General features: G+C 42.4%; 1 protein-coding gene across 5 annotated transcripts in view; it reads left to right on the forward strand.

Moving 5' to 3' along the window:
- The window catches only part of KCNA4 (potassium voltage-gated channel subfamily A member 4), a 61,717-nt gene that overhangs the window by 26,640 nt on the left and 14,918 nt on the right, over nt 1–20,159 (forward strand). For 2 of the 5 annotated variants that reach the window (XR_009245302.1, XR_009245301.1), the window contains exon 1: nt 10,099–10,236. The exons of 1 other annotated variant lie outside the window; for it this stretch is intronic. Coding sequence is in view for 2 of the 4 variants with exons in the window: in XM_058663235.1 (XP_058519218.1) it covers nt 13,961–15,931 (1,971 nt within the window). In the remaining 2 variants the exon portion in view is untranslated. Of the gene's footprint in view, nt 1–10,097; nt 10,237–13,182; nt 17,659–20,159 lie in introns of those variants that run through there. 2 more of the 5 variants (XM_004585438.3, XM_058663235.1) reach the window with 2 other exon arrangements.

Here is a 20,159-nt window from a genome sequence, read left to right on the forward strand (position 1 = left end):
TTAATACAGAGGAGATCCTGAGCTTTGGAGCACAGGATTAGGCCATTAACTCTATATGTGAGGGTACCTGAAAATGTGTGTGGCAAATGGAGTGTCTGTTTTGGTGCAAGAAGGTTAAAATTTATAGTCTTTCACAATATACGTTTTCTAAGAAATTTTTGAAGATCCCTGATATGTACGAATTTCAGTGTTTTTTTTTAATCATAATAAACTGATTCATTATTTCCAATTTCAGTGACTTCTCTGACATAATATCCTACATTACTGGCCACAGAAGACCTTGTAAACTGGAGCTCTCTTAAAGATGCACCAAATTTTACTTGGCTTTGAGATGATAAAATGACCTCAGGTTATTACATAACAAGCCTACTGCTATGCATGTTGATCCTAAATCTCAATCATATACTGTTATTTTGTTTTGTAAAAGATGGTATGATATCCCTGCTAAGGATTTTTAATCCTTTTTTCATTTTTTCAGCTAGTCTTCAGCTGCAATATCTTCAAATTTTATCACCGACTTATTTCTGCAACACATTTCTAAGTCACAATAAGTGTTTAGCTCCTTTGTTCTTTTTTTTTTTTCTCTCAATGTGAACCTGAACGGCAACAACAACAAAATACTAAAAAATCAAGATATTACTTTGAAGAGTTACCCTTACATTTTTTGGCAATGTGATAGTCTAAAATAATTGCTGGAGTGCTCTGCCACTCAGAAATGACTCTCAGTGCTTTTAACTAACATAGAAGAATGTGCATGTGAAACTATTTTAAGATGAAAGAAGTGGTTTGATATTGTCTTAAAAATAACTTTAATTGGGACCCAAGTCATTTTTATCACACTCTTATTCCAATGATCTGCCTTTAAGTGGGGGGAAAAGATTTAGTATGCTGAGTAAAACATCAGGAAATGCCAGAATGTCTTAAAGAGACCTGCTGTTGTTTAGAAAACTGCCTGAACAATTCCCATCTGCAAGTGGTTATTTATTACCTAGTTATTTTTAGATTTTTTCTTTTGGATGCAGCTCTCTCAGTAGCCTCTGGGTGTATTTTCTGAGTTTAATAATTAGCATTCCCAGTATAGCTTACAAACAACATAGAAGACAACATAAACACAGGATGCATTCACATACGTCAGCACATAGTCAATACACAAACAGGTGAGTAATATTATCTTTTATCCAATTTATCAGACAGAGAGATGCTCCAATAATTCCTGAAAAGACAAGAATCAGGGCTGGGCATTTGCTCTTCCTACACCCTATGTGGTAGTGCCTGAGTTCAATTTCTGTTTTGTTTTTTTTTTTTATCCTGATTCCAGCATCTGTTAACATGCACCCTGAAAGTGAAAATGTAACTTTGGTTCCTACCATTAATATGATAGACCTGAATTCAGCTCCCAGTTCCCAGATTTAGCCTTTTCTGGCCCCAGCCATTGTAGCATTATGGGCATTTGAGGGGTGAACCAGCAGATACAAGTTATTTGTGTTCATTCTTGATCAGATAAAAAAACAATTAAAAATCTTAAGTATCTGACTATAATCAAGGAGTTACTTCTGTGTTCATGGATAATGGTTTCTTTGTGGATTGTGCCTTGTGCCTGTAACTTTTAATGAGGTTGTAAAATGTTTATACTGGAGAAATGAAGTTATTAGCTCTGAAACACAGAAAGAGAGCCAACGTAACTACAAATTTTCGTTTAGCACCATGTACTGATTCCCAGAAAATCAATTGTAAAATAGCTTACGTAAACTCTAATGTTCAATGTATAAATTTTTAAGCTAGATAGATACAACACTGGAAGGATCTGCCATAAATATGAGTATAGAAAGTCTCCCAAGATTTTAAACAATCAGACATGTTACTGTCAGAATTGATGTACTAGACTCAAGTTAGCCTCTATTTAGAAAATCTCATCCCTTTTGCATTCATCCATCAGTCCAGGGGAGTGACTTTCTTTTGGGATATCAATTATTTCAGCCATTAAACTTGACTTAAGGAGTCTGGTTTAAAAACAGGAGCTTAATCAATTAAGAGTATTCCTTTGGAAACTTTTAGGTAAGGATATGAAGGAGAGTTGAAGTAAAAGATATGTAACAATGGATTTAGTTACCTATTATGTGAACACTCTAAGAAGATATGAGAATCCAAAGACTCAGAGCTGAATGAGAAATCAGTGAAAGGGAGAGATGGGGAAAGTGGGAGTAGAAACATGGAGATACAGTGGTGCTGGCTATTAACTTATTAACTGGTTTGTCTTTGAATGCATCCCTCGGCTCTTAACTGGACTCCTGCATAATCTGGCTATCTTTACCACTGCTGTATATGAACTAATTTGAACTGCTTTCTATTGCTTGCTGCCCATAGAACTCGCAATAAAAACACAAGTTGTAACAGAACATGGTACATTGTGACCTTCAGAAAATAGGTATTACCAGGCCTGAAAAAGAAAACTGTGTCTACATTTACAAATCAGGATAATTGGGGCTAGCAATTCCCACTGCCTCGTAGGTGAATGAGTGGTTTAAGTACCATATTATTACTTGGCAGGAGGATTAAATACCTTTTAGTTCTCAAAAAATCCTTCAAGGGGCTGGAGTTGTGGCAGAGTTAGTTAGTTCACTGCTTATAATGCTAACAGCCCATGTTGGAGCTCCTGTTCAAGACCTGGTTGCTCTGATTCAAATACATGTCACTGCTAGTGTGCCTCGGAAGGCAGTGAATGATGGCCCACGTGCTCAATCCTGGACACTTACATGGGAGAGCAGAGGAGTCCCACACTCCTGGCTTCTGACTGGCTCATTCTCAGCTTTGGTAAACATTTAACTGAAGCAGAGGATGGAGGATTTCTTTATCATTTGTCACTCTTTCAAATAAATAAATCCTTTTTAAAAAGCATAAAAAACAAGCAAAAATGCAGAACAACCATTCCTAGCCAGCATTTTGATAAATTTCAGGTGCAATATCAAAATTTTCTAGGGAAAAAATATCCACATAGATATGATCTAATTTTCACAGTGTTTTAAGTTGTCCTGATAAAATAATCTAGACTTTCTGGCTTAAACAATAAAAATGGGTTTCCTCATGGTTCTGGAGGATCAAAAATCCCTATATCAAGATGCTGGTGCTTGCCAAAATGGTTTCATTCTTTTTTTCAATGATTTATTTATTTTTATCGCAAAGTCAGATATACAGAGAGAAGGAGAGACAGAGAGGAAGATCTTCCATCCGATGATTCACTCCCCAAGTGACTGCAATGGCTGGTGCTGTGTCAGTCTGAAGCCAGGAGCCAGGAACCTCCTCCAGGCCTCCCACATGGGTGCAGGATCCCAAGACTTTGGACCATCCTCGACTGCTTTCCCAGGCCACAAGCAGGGAGCTAGATGGGAAGTGGGGCTGCCAAAATTAGAACCGGTGCCCATATGGGATCCCAGCATGTTCAAGGCGAGGACTTTAGCTACTAGGCCACGCCGCCGGTCCCAAGTGGTTTTATTCTCAGGCCTCTTATCTTAGGTTATGGGCAGCAGCCATCATGGCCCCTTCTTTCTGTGTTCCGACTGCAAGTATTCCCATCATGAGGTCACCCCTTCCTGACCTAATCTGATCAACTTCCAAATGTCCTATCACTACACATCATCACACTGAACTTAAAAGCTTCAAAATCCACATTGGGAGAAGAGTCACAAGTATGAAGATTATACAGATGATGAATTCTTGAAAATGTAACTAAACTAAATCTATACTGGGCTTTTTTGGCTGTAGAAAGCCTGACTTTTTTCCTTTGCAGCCCACATTAATTCTATGTATCAGGAGATTAATGCTGTAGTTCCCAGTTTTACAGATAAGGAAATTGAAGCACAAAAAGATTGTGTTACTGGAGGTTCTTAAACCAAAAAGTTAAAGAGAAAATCCTGCAACCTCAGGGTCTGGTCTCTAGTCCTTCAAGCTACTAAAGAGTCATTGCTCTTGTTACATATTTATTTTTTTCTAAAGGTTGATGTGCAATAGTACGAATTCATTACACATATGTAAGTTCACTTTATACTTCAAACCTGCATTTATATACAAATTCAGAAAAAGGCTGGCTGAAAACCATTGAAAGGAAATGGGTAATGCTTGCACCCTCCTAGGAACCTTAAAGATAACAGCAAAGGATTTCTGTGCCTGTTCAGAACCAGATGATTTGTAGTGCTAAAATAAATTGGAAGAGCTTCAAGTGTACATAAAACTGACGTGTGTGGTGCTGTTCTCCAGGCAGTGAGGAAAAATCATGTTACCATCTTTATGACACTCATGCTCTCAGCTTTGTTTGTTTTGGCTTTTTGTTTTAAAATATATCATCTGGATAATCCCCAAAATTCTGTTTCCATTTTCATCCACAAGTGGAAAAAAGTAAGCAAAAACAGAAATACTTCTGAGTAAATTTTCTAGCTCACTGTACCCAGCAGAAGTGTCTTTCTGTGAAGACATCTTTGCAACAGCTTTGATCCTTGCTTTGAAAAGCATGTGCTCCACAGGTTCTTCTCATTTGAGCAAATCAGGAGAAATGTTTGCCTACCGAAGGACTAGCAGCCTGGTGGTGACACATAAACGATCTTATGCTGCAAGGGTAGAGGACCCCGTATAACTTTGGTGGATGTCTATCCTTAGGGGATGAAAGCTGCCGATCAAAATCAAAATGGGGAATAGAAGGAAGGAGCCAGCTCATAAAAGAGAAAATCCAGCCCGTTTTTGGGTCACTGACCATCGTTAAGTGGACCTATGGGGATTTTGGAATCCATTTTGGACAAGAAGCATAGCATGACCTCTAGGTTTTATTAAAAGGTTTACCCTTAGGTATCTGAGAAAAAACACTTTGACACACATTATTAGGAGTTACTGCAAAAGGCATGGGGGTGGTGGTGTCTGTAGAACAGAAATACCTTCCCATATTGAAACCATGCCTTGATTCACCTGTCCTGAGATTGGTCCTGATTAATGCCAGCACACAAGGCTGTGAATGATTTTTATCTTCACAAAGCAGATGCTTCATTTACAGTGAGCCTCTACAACTGCCCTATTTCCTAACCACACATAAGGACCACAGAACAAAGGCATAAAAGGATAATTCTACTTTACTTTTTTATAACTTTTATCAAAAGAAAGAATAAATCTCAATAGCAGTGCCATGCACCTCACTGGTATAACACTGTTAAAGCCTGTTAGAGACACTAATATAATGCAATTAAAGAGAGGCCTTTTTTTTTTCTTTGATTGACGCACACAAGGGTTATGCCAATTTAATTTCAAGCCCTTGGCTTCTGAGATACTTTCACAGAGAGGAGACTTGGACCTAAGTCCATTTAGCGTTCTCTGCAGCTGCTGATCTGGACTCATCCAGTGGAGGGTGTTCTACACAGGAGCTACATCTGCTCTGTGTGGAGAGGTGGCAAATGGTTGCGAATTCTTTTCAGTATTTATTCACAAACTCTGGGTAAAGAATGACATGTTTGAGTTCATAATTGCTGCTTCTCTTTTCATTCCATATTGGCTCCTGCCAGACTGGATAAGGCACTTTGATATGGGATGGAAGTTTTGTAACCTGTGGATTAACTTGCTGTGCCACAGCACCTGGCCCTTTGCTTTTCCTTACTCATGCTCACCCTCAGTGGCTCTTTCAAACGGAATTCCTTTGGCCCCAAGAACTTTTCATCACAATTGCAATTAAGTGCTTCTAGCCCCTACCCCTTGTGGGAAGCCCTTTAGATTCTACCGTGTGAATATTTTCTCTTTTTGGATTGCAAGTATCTACTGAGGGTAGACAGCCCATCTCCCTGCTTGCTGAGCCTGACACAGAGCTATGGTCAGTGTCTCCAGGGCAGTGCTTTTCACTGTTATCTACATGCTGTGTCTAATCCAAAATTTTAACCTAGATTTCCAAGCCCCCAGCAAACTGTATTAGGATGTGGGATTTGGAGGAGTTAATGCCCATGTAACACATACTAAAGAGAGATGAATTGTAGTTTTTATCATGTGAGTACCCTGTCATAAGAAGCAATCTGCGAATGAGGAAATGGGTCTTTATCACACAATAAATCTTCCAGCATAATCATCTTGGATTTCCCAGCCTCTAGAATGATGAGGAATAAATTTTGATTGTTTACAACCTACACAGTTTATGGCATTTTTGTTGTAATAGCCTGGAAGGGCCACGTCAGTCACTATAGTAAAAAGTAAATATGCTCTTCTGATGTCTTCAGACCTGAACAGTTGCGAGCATGCCTAAGATAAAATATGGAGTAGTAGTAAAGAAATCACTGAAAACCTCATTTACAAGAAATAAACCAAGTGATTCACATTTTATAAGAAGCTATGGGCTGTTCAGGACATTTCCATTCACGAATTTGGGAGTGGAGGTATAGAACTGAGGCAGTTCCAACATCCATCATTTGGAAGCAGGGGTAAGCATTCTTTTATATCTCTTCAACAGATTCACTGAAGTTTCTTGGCAAATGAAAGACTCTTCCATTATTTATCTGCATTCTACCCTGGGTCCAGTACAGTGTCAGTTGCTTGGGATAGTACACCTGTCTGCAGTGAGGTACACAGGATGGTTAGGGTGACAGAAGAGAAGGAAAGAGAATATTGCAATTCACTATACACCACAGTCATCAAAGAGAACAAAAACATTTATAATGGACTTAGCTTTAGCCCACCGGGCCTCTCAGACTGCTTTGCACAAAGAAAAACCTGCCATCCTTCACCTCTTTTTAAACAAAGTCTGCACAGTGTGGTCTGGAGCACTTGTGCTGCCACTGACAGAATTCAAAGTCAGCGACGAATTATTTATGGTAAAAGTTGCATTCAGGGAAGGGAGGCTTAAAGAATTTTGAAGGGTTGATAACAAAGTCAAGAGAATAATTCTTCCTCTCCAAAACAGCAACTTTTAGGACTAACACAAGGTAGAACAGTGTTGACTACAAGTAAAGCATCTGTTGGTGTGGTGTTCATTTAAGTCTCTAGGAATCTGAGAGAGAGAGAGAGAGAGAGAGAGAGAGAGAGAGAGAGAGAGAGAGAGAAAATGAATGGGAGGGGCTGGAAGAGAGAGGTATTTTTCTGATTGACCTAGCCTCTCCACTTGTTTCTGGTCCACTCTGGCACAATGCGTACTACGTATTCCTTAGTTCTAAGTTTCACCATTATCCAGGCATATCTCTCCTTTCCTAGAGAATCCTGGCTTGCCTCCCCCAGATTAGAGGCTGTTTCATTCTTTGCACTCTAGAGACTCCTTTGCTTTGTAATCTGTCTATTCGTCTGTGGTCAACAGGTTGGTCAAATGAACTCAGACCCTGCGTTACAATCACTGGCATGATCCACATTGCAGACTCGGGTATGCAAGGCCTATTTCTACATAAAGCTGTGCAAGTTACTTACCCACTGTAAGCTTCAGTCTCCTTTTCTGTAAAATCGAGATAATAGTACCAACCACAGAAAGTGCTTAGCAAATCATAGTCAATACTCATGTGAAGAACTTAGAACAGACCTAAATACCAGGTGGATACTCCATGAGCATTACTTAGTGAATAGTTGTTGCACAGCCTAAGTGACAACTTTCCTATGAGTGTAGTATTGCTGTGCTTTAGTAATTCAACTGCTGAAATTCAGTAATTTACATTCTTGATATCTAAGAAATGCAAGAAGAGTTCTAAGGGACAAGATCAGAACAAGCAGCAAATGTCATAAAGAATCATAGCTTTTAAAGTTCTAATGTGATTCAATTAAAATGCCCATGCTTGAGTGTAACTCTCATCTTCAGTACGTTATTTGTTCTTTCTTTCATTCTCTGAGAGCATACCATAGCAGCTCCAGACTGATGACACAGACTGCTTTTGGGAAACCAGTTCTAAGATCCTGATGCCCTCAGCACTGCCTTTTACCATTCCAAGACACAGCCTCCCAATCAGTCAGCAGTGACCAGTTAGTAACCTGCTTTCGGTATGTGAAAGCCTGCGTGGTGACTGCCACACAGTGCTGGAACAGAGATGGGTTTTGGCTAGCATCCCCGGGAGCTTTCACTTTGGGACAAACCTGCCCTCTACTCCCTGAATGGACTGCAGCAGGCAAGGCACTGAGACACAGCTTCTCTTTAGAGCGGGTCTGCAGGCGCCTTTCACTGCCTGCAGCTTTGAATGCTGGGAGTCACAGGTGAATTCATTTACACCGCAAATCCCCGCTGCATTAGTTGGAAGAAGTCAAGAAAATAAGGCCCCCATAGGTGTCCTGTTTGTCCTTACGTAGTTATTTTAAAAGGCAGAACAAAAAGAATGGATCACTCCTCTGGGTGTCCTTTGCCCAATGAGCAGCAGCTAGGTGAGTGAGCGTAGGACATATCTATAATTCAGTTCGGGAATAATTCCCTGAATAATTAATTGAACGTCACAAAAGGAGGAGGAGGCCCAACTGGGCCCTCGAACAAAGCTGCCTGCCAAGGACAACAGTGGCCACCCCGGAGCCAACCGACCGGCAAAGGTCGGATCTGCTCCAGTAGCTGGGCAGCGAACTCAGACGCTGCTTGCTTGTCCACTTAGGGGAAACTGGGAGAGATGCCCAAAGACACGGTCGCCACCTGGGCTTTGGCATGTGTATGGTGGGGAGAGGCAGAGAGGGAGTTGGGGGATAGGGCCTCTGTCTCTAGCTCTTGCTCTCTCGCTGTGTGTTGTGTGAGAGGGCGAATTCGCAAATCTTTGTCTTGGTGTATGTGTGGGAATTATATATTTTAGATCCAGGTCCAGAGGCGTTTCAGAAGCTTGCCTCTTAATAAACAACTTCTGAGTCTATTTCGGGGTACCAACGACTTCCCCACCCCTATTACCTGTAATGGAGGTGGGAGGTGGTAGAAATATCACCACTAAGATAGAGACCTCTTGCAAGCCGGCTAAACCACGGTGCTAGTCCTACTCATTCAGGCAGCAACAACTTCTCCCAGAGCTCCTCACCTGCCTTTCCAAGACCCTGGCCCCGGGTCCACCTTGCAACCTGTTGCTAGCGCTCCAACTCTCCTCTAGTCCCGGGGACTTTTGCCTTCAGTGCGCCCCTCCTTGCCCGGGCCTCCTTTGCATTTCTCCAATTGTTAATCCACCTAGTCCAATACCTGTTTAAAGTCTGTCTCCTCCGCGCCCCAGTGACTTTACCCCGGACCTCGGACGACACATTTGCGCGTGCAAGCAAGCTCTGGAGCCTTGACCTGGAAGCAATCCCAGGCGGAGGCACGGTTCTTAGTCGCTGGCCTCTCCAGAGAGGCATAGGGGCTCCAAACCCGCTCCCAGGGGCTGCGGAGGAGCGGCCAGGCAATGCGTGATGTCCAGAGAGCGGTGTAGGGAGAGGAGAGCAAGACCCAGGACACCCCGTTGGGGGAACTGCTTCTCCCCTTAAGGCCCTCCCTTTCAACCCCTTTGGGGACTCGCGCGCTGCCTTCAGGACCCCCAGCCCAGCTCCAGCGGTGGCCACCTTTCCCTCTGGGGTTTGCGCCTTGCCTTTGGGGTTGACAGCCAAGGGCTCCTGGAACATCTCCCAGAGCCTGGGCGTCGTCGGGGAGCCGGGCCCAGGGCGGGGAGCCACGGCTTCGTGACTGCGCGCGCCCAGCTGCGCCGTGAGGCGCCCCCAGCAAACCCCAGGCGGCGAACGCCCCGCCCCCGGCGCGCCTGGGCCCGCCCACCGCGCGCCCGCGGCCCGGGAGGCGTGTGCTGCTCCCGCAGCCGCGAGCGAGCGCGCCAGCCTGCCAGCCAGCCTGCCTGCCTGCCAGCCAGCCAGGGATGCTTGCTGGAGCAGCAATTCGGGGCTGAACAAGTGAGCGCTGCTGTCTAGGATTTTGTTGCTTTTCTCGGGTGGGGGTGTGAGGAAATCTGGACTTCATTTCCCTGACAAGCCCTTCTGGGTGACCTGCAGAGGAACCAAGAGTCCTGGGGTTTTCCTTGGGGGTGATCCTAACCCTTCACTTCCCCTGGGCTCCAGCAGCGCAGACTCTGTGCCCCTTCCCTCTCCGCCCCCGCCCTCCACCCCCACCTTGGGCAGGACACAGAACTTGTTCCCTGGATATTTTGCAACCTGCACCTGCCGCACCGGAGTGATTTCCATTTACCGCCTGGGAGACCTTTCTGTCCCCACCCCCAGCTGTTGGAGCTCGAGGGGAGCAATAACAAACCTGCGGAGGGGGGAGATTTTCTTTATTTTTATTTTGATATTTCGCCCCGCCTGGGAACGGTAAGTATTGATACCTTTCCTGTATCTCCGCCACCCTCCTCTTGTCCCTGTCAAGAAGCAGTGGGCATTTGAGGGATAAATAATATCGGAATTGTGACAGAAGGGCATGAATGGAAGGTGGTTAAAAATAAACTAGGAGGTGGGAGAGGGGAGGTGCAGATGTGGCGCGGCGCTCCGGGGGGCCAGCCCCCAGGGCTGGGGGGAGTGCACCCTGCTTACTGAGCCCAAGCGAGCGGGAACCCAGGTCCCGAGGGGAGGGCACGGTTAAAAAATGTCGTTTCCCGACTAGGTGAGGTTTAGATTTAGCAGGTTTTTTTGGTCTCATTCCACCTTCACCGGTTCTGTTCCTTGACGAACAGCTGGTGAACCGGCTGAATTGCTGCCTCTCCCAACATTTGGATTTGCGTGCATTTTCTGAGCATTGGAGCAACACATAGGGACTGTGTAAATGGCGTGCACTGAAGTGTGTATTTCTCTGGTACTGGCCTTTCCAATTCCCTCTATCCCAATTTTTCCCATTCTTCCTCTGTCTCACTTAGATTCAGTTGCCAAACTAACACAGTGGCAGGAAGGAGAGGAAGACATCCCTGTGATTTTGGGGTGGAGGTGAGTGGAGGAGGGGCAGAATGGTTGGCTGTTGTTTTGGGGGCACAGGGATTGAGGAATGGGCAGCTTGCAAAATCCCGTTAGTTTAATGGCAGCAAAGAAGAAAGAGAATTTCCCTGCCAAAGTCTTTTCCAGAACAGCTCCTGGGAGTCAGGTTGATAGATTCTCCTAACAGGAATACCTTGAGAAGCAGTAGAAATTTTAAACCAGTCTGGTTTGTTGGTTGGAGTGTGAGGTGGAAGGTTCTTTTTCCTCTTTTTTTTTTTTTTTTGTTTCTTTTTCATCTGCTTTCTTTTCTGTCTTTCTTTTGATAGTGAGGTAACTGGGAGCTAATTAAAAGAAAGATAATTTGGTTTTTGGCTGGTAGAGTAGGGAGTTTGATTTAAAAAAAAAAACTTAGAAACCTAAACAATTAAAGAAAAAATGCAAAATGCTTTGTACAGAGCATGGGGACTAGGCCCCCTGCCGAGCCTGTAGTACCTGAGAAGACCCTCCAGGCCAGGACTCCCTGGCAGTCAGTTGGGTGGGAAAGGCCAGTGTGCGCAGTAGGCAAATTTAGGCATTTTGATTACACTTGGGCTTTTTTGAGAAATAGTGTGTGATAGCAATTTGGGGGAGTTGGGGAAGGAACTGAGCAAACTCTCAGGTTGTTTGGCCTCTTCCAGTCTTCCAGCAATGTTGGTCTGATACTTGGTAATGGTGTGGTTTTTAAGCGCCGACTTGGAGACTTCCTGAAGATAAATATTCCAAAGATGAAGTTAGGAGTAAGACATCAGGAAGGGGATACCATGGGAGGTAAATTCAGAAATAATATTTTCTGGGTTTTGCAGATTGCCACGCATTCTGTTTGCCTGAGGGAAATGTGTGTGACTGGGAGGCCCTCTGTTTGCCACTTCATTGCTTGTCATTTTACAAACTCCTGTGTGGTTAGGTTGATATGATCAGCAGTGAGCAGCAGGTGGTCAAGAGCTGAATCCTTTTAATGGCTGCAGAGCCCTTTCTACCAAATGTTTCCAGCAATAGAAGTGTGCTCCAAATGCTGGCTTAAGGATTTTTTTTTCCAATTCTCTGGGTCACCCTTTGCATTCTTACAAGTTCTGCAAGACAGAGGGAGCAAGAGGAACACAAAGATAGGGACAGGTGTTCTTGCAGGTCCTGGCTGGGGTAATGAATTAGTTGAACTTGGGAAATCAAACCCAGAGAGAAGGGCCAGGGGTAGCAAAGTGGCAATGTGAACAGACTGCAACTGCCAGCAGCATGTGATCAGCGATTAAATTGGAAATAAGCATGGGCAGAGAAAGGCGAGGGGTAAATAATAAGGTTCTACCGAATGTTATGGAGTGAGAATTAAGTCCTCACTGAGACTTAAAAACTAATGCAAGGATTCCCTTGAAAAGGTACCATGGTGGTGACCAAGAGGAAATGTGAGGGAGATGTAGAAACCAGACTTCTTGGTTAGGAGTGGCAGGGAGTATAATGGAATCTGGAGGACAGAAAAAAAAAATAATATTAGGACTTGCTTCACAGGATCAAGGAATATCAATAGAGGCCCTTGGAGAGACTCAGTGTCTTGATTTCTTTATATCACATCTTTCCCATACATCAGACAGTAGACTAAAAGTATGAACATTTGGGACTGAGGAGACAGACAGTGAAAGCATGGGTTACTGCCATGCTATTTCTCACTTCCAGTGTTTATTGATATTCACTCTTTGTAAGGAACAGTGCTATTCTATCAACATCATTATCTAACTTAATCCCGGCAGATGTGGGATGGAGGAGGTTACATTGTTATCTACACTCTGTAGAGACAATGATTAAGGCTCTTTTAAGTGGTGGAGTTGGCACTAAAGAAAACTGTTTTCTTCAGATTTTCTGAATCTTGAATGAAATGGGTGGGATGGCATGTATTTCAGAAATATTTTATGAGTGGACATTTTAAAAATGCCTTGAAGTGTGTGATGCAAAGAGCTGTAATTGGCAGCTTTATTATTATGGAATGGAGAACATATCATGGCAGTGAGAATTAAGACCAGGCATTGACCAGGGTGAAGATGGAAATAAAAGCCACAAGGGTTGAGAATGAAGAGAGGTGAAACTAAGTTACCTTGAAAACTAGCCTGAACTGAAATCATAACCAAAGAGTAAAGGAAGGCTGTAAAGTAAGAAATGCAAGAACAGCACGTCCCATACTTTTGAAATTCTACGACTCTTGGTGTGCATATGGGATTCATGTGAAAACAAGAGAGGAAACTATATATGAAATAAAGCACTCAGATTGTGCAGTTGATTTGATTCCTCTTTTATTTTTGTCCTCTGCTGTTTCCTGTCCTTTTGCAGGTGATGTGTTTCTTCTGCATGATGTTAACTGAAAGATGCTCTGCATTTTCTTGATTTCTATGGAGACCTCAGAGCTGGTTTTGCCTCTGCTGACACCTCATTTTGCACCTTCTCTACCTCCCAAGGTCTTTTCCTCTCTCTATAGCTCGGCATTGTCCCTGGGTCCAGAGAACCCTTAAAGACCCAAAGGGAAGAGCCTAGAGAATCATTCTAACAGATTTTTTGGAGCAGTGATGGCTGGACATACTTTAAACCACATCGTAACATGGGTCAAGCTGACTCTAGAAAACAAGTGCTAAAACCAAAGTCTTATTTGCATTTTATTTAAATTTGACGGACTGAGATTTGGACAGTATCCATGGAAGAAAAATGTATTTCATTTCATAGGCACCGTTGCTGGCTGTTAGATGCTTACTGCCTAAGATTCTTGCAACAGCGAGTCACCACTACATCCCAGACACATTTCTGAATTTGAACATCCACCCTAAAACATAGGTGTTTTGGAGACCATGTCATTTATGACTTGGGCTTGAGTGTGCTAGGCTGTTTATCTGGACCAGCAAAGCTCTGGAGAGCAATGTTGAATCCCTGAGAAGACAGAGCATGGATTGTGCTGATTTAAAAACAGAAAATGCAAAGTTGGACTGAAAATATCCTTAGTCTTCCAAGCAATCTGCTTAAGGGTTCCAAACTTACCTTCATTTGGTGAAGAAAGAAGCTGCCCTATTTTTCTTTCTTCTTCTACAACTGAAACCAGCCATTTCCAAAAGCCGCAGCCATGGAGGTCGCAATGGTGAGTGCCGAGAGCTCAGGGTGCAACAGTCACATGCCTTATGGTTATGCAGCCCAGGCCAGGGCCCGGGAGCGAGAGAGGCTTGCTCACTCACGGGCGGCTGCAGCTGCTGCTGTGGCAGCGGCCACAGCTGCTGTGGAAGGCAGTGCGGGTTCTGGTGGGAGCTCCCACCACCACCACCACCAGTCACGTGGGGCCTGCAGCTCCCACGATCCTCAGAGCGGCCGTGGTAGTCGGAGAAGGAGGCGCCAACGGCCTGAGAAAAAGAAAGTCCACCATCGGCCAAGCACCTTTTCTCATTGTGCTGACCTGATGCCCAGTGGATCAGAAGAGAAGATCCTGAAGGAGCTGAGTGAAGAAGAGGAAGATGAGGAGGAGGAGGAAGAGGAAGAAGAGGAGGGAAGGTTTTACTACAGTGAAGATGACCACGGAGATGGATGCTCCTACACGGACTTGCTGCCTCAGGACGATGGGGGAGGTGGTGGCTACAGTTCAGTCCGCTACAGTGACTGCTGTGAACGTGTGGTAATCAATGTGTCAGGCCTGCGCTTCGAGACCCAGATGAAAACTCTGGCCCAGTTTCCAGAAACTTTGTTAGGGGACCCTGAGAAGAGAACTCAGTATTTTGACCCTTTGCGCAACGAGTATTTTTTTGACAGGAACCGGCCCAGTTTTGATGCCATCCTGTATTATTACCAGTCCGGAGGTCGCCTGAAGAGGCCAGTCAATGTCCCCTTTGATATCTTCACGGAGGAGGTCAAGTTCTACCAGCTGGGAGAGGAGGCCTTGCTCAAGTTTCGAGAGGATGAGGGCTTTGTGAGAGAGGAGGAGGACAGGGCGCTGCCAGAGAATGAATTTAAAAAGCAGATCTGGCTTCTCTTTGAGTATCCTGAGAGCTCCAGTCCTGCGAGGGGCATAGCCATCGTGTCTGTCCTGGTCATCTTAATCTCCATCGTCATCTTCTGCCTGGAGACCTTGCCTGAGTTCAGGGACGACAGAGACCTCGTCATGGCACTGAGTGCTGGTGGGGTTGGGCACGGTAGACTATCCAATGATACCTTGGTACCCCATCTGGAGAACTCGGGGCACACAATTTTCAATGACCCGTTCTTCATAGTGGAGACAGTCTGCATCGTGTGGTTTTCCTTTGAATTTGTGGTCCGCTGCTTTGCCTGTCCTAGCCAAGCTCTATTCTTCAAAAACATCATGAACATCATTGATATTGTGTCCATCTTGCCTTACTTCATCACTCTGGGCACGGACCTGGCCCAGCAACAGGGAGGTGGCAATGGGCAGCAGCAACAGGCCATGTCCTTTGCCATCCTCAGGATCATTCGTCTGGTCCGAGTGTTCCGGATCTTCAAGCTCTCCCGGCACTCCAAGGGCCTGCAGATCCTGGGCCACACCCTCAGAGCCAGCATGCGGGAGCTGGGCCTGCTGATCTTCTTCCTCTTCATTGGGGTCATCCTCTTTTCCAGTGCTGTGTATTTTGCAGAAGCGGATGAACCTACTACCCACTTCCAAAGCATTCCAGATGCATTTTGGTGGGCTGTGGTCACCATGACAACTGTGGGCTATGGGGACATGAAGCCCATCACTGTGGGGGGGAAAATTGTGGGGTCCCTGTGTGCCATTGCAGGTGTCTTAACCATTGCTTTGCCAGTGCCAGTGATTGTCTCTAACTTTAACTATTTCTACCACAGAGAAACTGAAAATGAGGAACAGACACAGTTGACCCAGAATGCAGTCAGTTGCCCATACCTCCCTTCCAATTTGCTCAAGAAATTTCGGAGCTCTACTTCTTCTTCCCTGGGGGACAAGTCAGAGTATCTAGAAATGGAAGAAGGAGTTAAGGAATCTCTGTGTGCAAAGGAGAAGTGTCAGGGGAAGGGGGATGACAGTGAGACAGAGAAAAACAACTGTTCCAATGTAAAAGCTGTGGAGACTGATGTGTGAATGGCTTTCTCCACCTGCCATTGTCCCCCAACCCCACCCTGCAGCATCTCCAAATATATTTGTGTGTAGAGAGTACAGTTACAAAAATGAAATATGCAATTGAGTCCAGTGCATACAGTAGTACGCCATTTAACGGTTATATATGGCATATTTGTTGCTAAACTTGTATTACATATCAAATAAATGATACATCTTGGAGAAGAGGAAGGCTTACATAGGAGCAAACCTATCTTTATATTTTTTATTAGAATGCAAGAATTTTGCACATAAACTGGAAAATGTTTAAAGAGTTTTATGGAGAATGTGCGTTTATGAGTGTGTTGATGTATGCCTATGTGTGCCTGGGAAGCTGTGTGTGTAAGTAAATTGACAGTGTTATTAGTAATTGTGCAATGATGGGAAAAGTTGGCATTTGAAGTATTTACTATTTAAGAACTAATGAATTTGAGCAGTGCTTTATCAGTGCTTTAATAACATCTCATATGTCTTTGGATTCTGTAGTTGTGTTTTTTTTAAAAAAAATTGTAATTATTACTGTGTAGAAGAAAAGAAAGTAAATTATTTAATAGAATATAGGTCACACTTTTATCATGGATTTAATTAAAGTTTATTTTTAACTGGAAATTAACTTTTAAAAAGGCTACAGGGGCCTTTAGAAATTGACTATATTTTGTTATTAATTTTGAAAATTTATGACAGAAATGCTGAACATGAAGGGGAAATGAAATTGGAGAAGATATACCAAGTTTTGCTCACAGTCAAAAACCTTTTTTTTTTCTTTTCCTTTGCACTACTTTATATGCTGGAGATGGAGGGAGACTTCATACTGTGAATGTTTACTGATGTAACAGGTCAATGACAATCATCAGAAGAATGATTTCTTAGTTCTATTTTATTGTTCTTTTCTTTGTGTGAAACTAATGACCATTCAGATTACAACACATGGTTTCTTCCTCTTTTAAAATCTAACTAAGTGGTCTACAAAGGAACTATGAAGTAAAATTTAGCAATGGATTCTTTTTGGAGTTGGTCTGTGACAATGACACTTCTGAAACCATACTATTTTAAATATTCTTCTGCCTTTGAAATCCAGAATAATTTAACCAAAGCTAATGCATGCATTAAAAGAATTCTTCAAGAAGATGCTTAGCAGTGATTATGGCTTAAGATCTTCCTATTAAATGTGCAACATAAATGCTAGATTTATTAAGTTGATTTCTTCTTTTGTGCAGTCACATAATAGTAGATTTGGGGATTCAGCTCACATCTTAGCATTCCATTGGCTAAAATGAGTAAAAGGAAGAATTATGTCAAAATATTTGGTCTCAACATTCTATCACTATTACCTTTATTTAAGAATTTTATGACATATGTCACTGTATTTAACTCAAAAAAAGGGCATTCAGTAATTAGTGCTTGACCTTGTGCTAAGTCATAATGAGGTATTCATTGAGAAACAGAATACATGAGACCTTGCCCTTCAATGTTTCTTAACTTGCACTCTTTGTGAAATGGTCTCAAGGTTTAGGAAAGAAAATACTACATTGACTAACTTGATACATAATGAATTTTGACAGCTGTGAACTTCAAAAAAAAAGTATGTAGCCCCGTAATAGCTATTCTTGTTTTTTTTTTAGACCCAGGCCATCATTTGATAATTACATAAACCCTGTCTCATTCGATGGTGTTTGAATTAAAAATAAGTCCAGTATAAGGGCTAAGAGTAAAACTACCCCATCTCTTCACCCTTTGCCAAACACTTTCTAAAACAACATTTGGACAACAAAAAGCAGGCAGCAGTATAGTTGATTGAATCATAGATTAATATAGAGTGACAAAACAAATGCCATCTTGTAATAACACTTTAGAGATGACATTTTTACACAGTTTGTATAGGGAGCAAAAATGATGGACTTTAAACCAAGGGCAAGGCTTGTTAGGGTTGGTCACTCTTCGTTTGGAAAAGTCACTTATTGCCTGTAAGCCAAATGTCATGGTTTGTGGGGGAAAAAGGAGAAAGTAAATAAAACACATTTCATCAAGCCTTGTGGGAAACAAATGAAAACTCTGAAATGCTGAGTTTCTTACCAACGCCTGGTAAAATTGCTTAGTTTTACTCAGAAAGAAATATGGATTTAGAACCTTGAGGTACAACTACTTTATTAGGATATTATAAAAGCATGAATAATTTTCTGATTTGTATAAACTGATTTGCAGATACATTGTATTCTATTGTTGAATAATTACTAAAGGGACAGTATCAGGGATGTCAAGGAATAAAATATTAACTATGGAGACAAGGACCATATATCTTAACCTAACCTATATCCAATTAGGTTAGAGTGTGTCTTAAAATTATTTGAGGGGTCTCTTGCATAGATCATTAATTGAACATTCTATAAAATCAGTATCAATTATTTGACTATATTTGTGTGGGACAATATACCATGTCTCATTGTTGCTATAACTTTTTTTCCCTTTAATTGGGGAGAAAGAAAGACAAGGATAGAGAAAGGAAGAGATCTTCCATCCACAGAGATCACTCCCTAAATGTCTAAAACTAGAAATGAATAAGGGCTGAAGCTGGGAACCCGAAACTCAATCCAGGTCCTCCACGTGGCTGTCAGGGACTGAAATACTCTTGCCATCATCTACTGCTTCCCAAGGTACCCATTACTGGGGTGCTGAAACCCAGAGCAAAAAAGGCATTCTGAAACATGGGATCAAGGCATCTTAGCTCATGTCTTAACAGGAGACCACTTGCTGCTGTTAAAATCTGAGAGTGATTTTAACATTATTTAATATTGTAAAATGTATTGATGATTCTGAGACTTCAGCAAATATGGTACTTGGGAAATCCTGGGAATTTCTTTCTATATGTATTTGTTAAGGGTAAGAAGGTCAAAAATTGCCAGTCATGACTTTTGGGTCAGTTCATTACTTGATTATCACTAAATGCATGTTCTCACCAACAACTCTGCCCTCCCTTTAGAGTCATTTGCAGAATCTGGATTGGGTTCTGTACTGAGAAGCAAGCATACAAGCCCTCCAGAATGATATTGGGGCACTTCGGTGTGGAACACTTCTCTTACAGAGAATGTGTGAAAGGCAGGGCATCCCGTGCAGCTGTGAAATTTGCAGCATCTTTTCAAGTTGAAGCAAGGCAAAGTGGTTTAGATCTATTTATGAATTTTTTTTAATCCTGAGAAATATGCTATTTATAACTGATTCAAGAAATTGTATCTTCCTAGAGGCCTCCACACTGGTTTGGTGGTGTGATAAAAGAGAAATGACCCCATTTAGAGAGCTGGATTCTGGGATCTAGGATTCTTTTGTTGCTTTTCAGATGATAATTAATGTTACCTAGAGCACACTGTTTGAGGGTCATTCTAATCAGAGTTTTTTCAAGGGTGAATATATTGTTCTCTCTTGCAAATGCCTGAAAAGGAAATAGCTGTGCATAACAGTTATGGGGAATAAGGGAGGAGTAAAATATTCCTTTTCATTTTTGTGAAATGGGAGCGTTTGGGTGTCAGGAATGACAGCTTGCCTAGGGAATGGAGAACTAGCTGGCTTGGTAACTGTGGACAAATCATTTAATTTTCTTGATTCTCAGGTTTTCTTTCTTTCTAAATGTAAAATCAAGATTGGGTCAGATTGTCAGTTGGTCTCTTTCAGTTCCAAAATTCTGCTGTGGAGTGGGAGTGTTAGAATAGCCTGGTGTTTCTTAAGTTACACCAGCCTTGATTCTGTAGTTAAATAATCAGAACAAAATAACTCTTAAGAGTCTTGTGGTTAAGCTCCCTGCAGAACCAGGAATTTGAGTTTTTATTTTTTCAAACAGTGTAAACAGAATTAATGGAAAACATTCTGAAACTGTTCATTCTAATGACTTCTAAAGGGAAGGGATTCCTTTAAGGAAAAATAGCTCTTCTGTCTCCAGTTGAATACACATGGTGAGAGTTGGTAAGTAAAGATTTTGACTTACTGCTTTGTGATGATGCAGTCCTGTCAATCAGCAGAGTTTAGACCTGTTCTGGGGAACTCATTTTATGCTTAGAAGCATTTGGTCTTTTACATAATTCAATATAAATATAAGAAATACCTAAGGAAATAAATCTGAATTGGATACTAATTTTCCTAATTTTGAAAGAAAATCAATATTAACCCATCACAACTTCTTTTTAAGTCACCTTGTTGTTGTAAAACAGTGGCACTCCCACTTTCA

Source organism: Ochotona princeps, chromosome 4 (assembly GCF_030435755.1).
Source record: "Ochotona princeps isolate mOchPri1 chromosome 4, mOchPri1.hap1, whole genome shotgun sequence".
Lineage (NCBI taxonomy): Eukaryota > Metazoa > Chordata > Mammalia > Lagomorpha > Ochotonidae > Ochotona > Ochotona princeps.